A 1500-nucleotide genomic window follows, 5' to 3' on the forward strand; every position below is an offset into this window, starting at 1 on the left:
CTTTGTTAAAATTCCCCCAGTCCCACAAAAATGAGAATAAAGTCATGGAGGAGTGAATAGCACAGGTGATCAAGTTTTATATCACACACTTCCATATATGCTTTGAGTAGGACCCACATAAAAGTCACTACCCAAGAAAGTGGTTCCTGTTTTATCAATCCTACTGAATTTGATTTTTTGACTTTATACATAAAAACATTATTGGAAGAGCAAAACAATAAACTTATACCTATAGCATAAAACAAACATCTTCCAAAAATATCTTATTGAGAGGAAAAGGGTCTAAGACAAATGGCCTTTCGTAGAGCCTCTTTGACCTCCTTGTTTCTCAAACTGTATACCACTGGGTTGAGCAGAGGAGTGATGACAGTGTAAGTCACTGAGATGAGTCTGTCCTGCGCAAGGGAACTCTGGGATTTGGGTTTGAGGTAGATGATTGAGGCACATCCATAGTGGATGACGACCACTGTGAGGTGGGAGGCACAGGTGGCAAAGGCCTTTTTCCGACCTTCAGCTGAGGCAATCTTAAGGATGGTGGAGATGATGACAACATAAGAGATGAAGACAAGGCCCATGGGTAAGACAAGGACACAGACACTGACAACAAAGTTGATAATCTCATTGATAGTGGTATCTGTGCAGGCCAGCTTCAGCAGAGGTCTCACATCACAGAAGAAATGAGCAATAACAAAGTCATCACAGAAGGGCAGGCCAAACACTGATGTAACCTGGATAATAGCCATGCCTAGACCAATTCCCAGTGATCCAGATGCCAAGTGGATACAAGCCTTCTTACCCATGATGACTGAATACCTCAGAGGATTGCAGATGGCCACATAGCGGTCATAACCCATTGCTGTGAGGAGAAAACAGTTGTTGATGCCAAAAGTTAGATAACAGAAGAGCTGGGTTGCACAGCCTTGGATATCTATGGCCTGGTAGGGATAAAGGAGGCCAGAGAGCATACGAGGAATAATGGCAACAGTGTAAAAAGTCTCAGAGATGGAGAGCATGCTCAGAAAAAAGTACATGGGTGTGTGGAGACGACGGTCAAGGCGGATAATAGTCACGATGATCACGTTGCCTGACAGAGTCAGAAGGTACAATGTCAGGAAAACAATAAAGAAGACAAGCCTGTGTTGCCAACCGAAACTGGAGAAGCCTTCAAAGAAGAACTCAGTCACAAAGGTGGAGTTCTTTGGCATGGAGGGAAATGGAGGCTTCAGGGAGCTTGACAAAGGAAAGAAATGTATGGAGAGTCAAGCACAAAATAGAGTAGGCAGGGCCAAGATCCTTAGTAAGGAGCAGGTCCTGCCCAGGCTGGGCTATGTCATCAGAACTCAGCTACTGGTGCCATGTGCAGTTTTTCCCTGTGCCCATCCTCTTCCCTGGGACTGTAGAGTAGTTAGAGGAGGATCCTTGGATACAGGGCAGAGAAAGAAATAATATGTAAAGTCAAGTTAAAGGGGACTTGTAGAGACAGTGACCTGATTTCAATTT

At 44.2% G+C, this 1500-nt stretch overlaps 1 protein-coding gene across 1 annotated transcript; it reads right to left on the reverse strand.

Annotated features, from left to right (window-relative positions):
* Positions 1 to 282: 282 nt before the first annotated feature.
* LOC119827058 (olfactory receptor 10J3-like) lies at positions 283 to 1205 on the reverse strand. Its single transcript, XM_038348516.2, is given in 2 exon segments — positions 283 to 366; positions 369 to 1205. Coding segments are annotated over 2 exon segments (921 nt in total).
* Positions 1206 to 1500: the final 295 nt, after the last annotated feature.

The sequence above is a fragment of the Arvicola amphibius genome, chromosome 12, assembly GCF_903992535.2.
Source record: "Arvicola amphibius chromosome 12, mArvAmp1.2, whole genome shotgun sequence".
Classification (NCBI taxonomy): Eukaryota; Metazoa; Chordata; class Mammalia; order Rodentia; family Cricetidae; genus Arvicola; species Arvicola amphibius.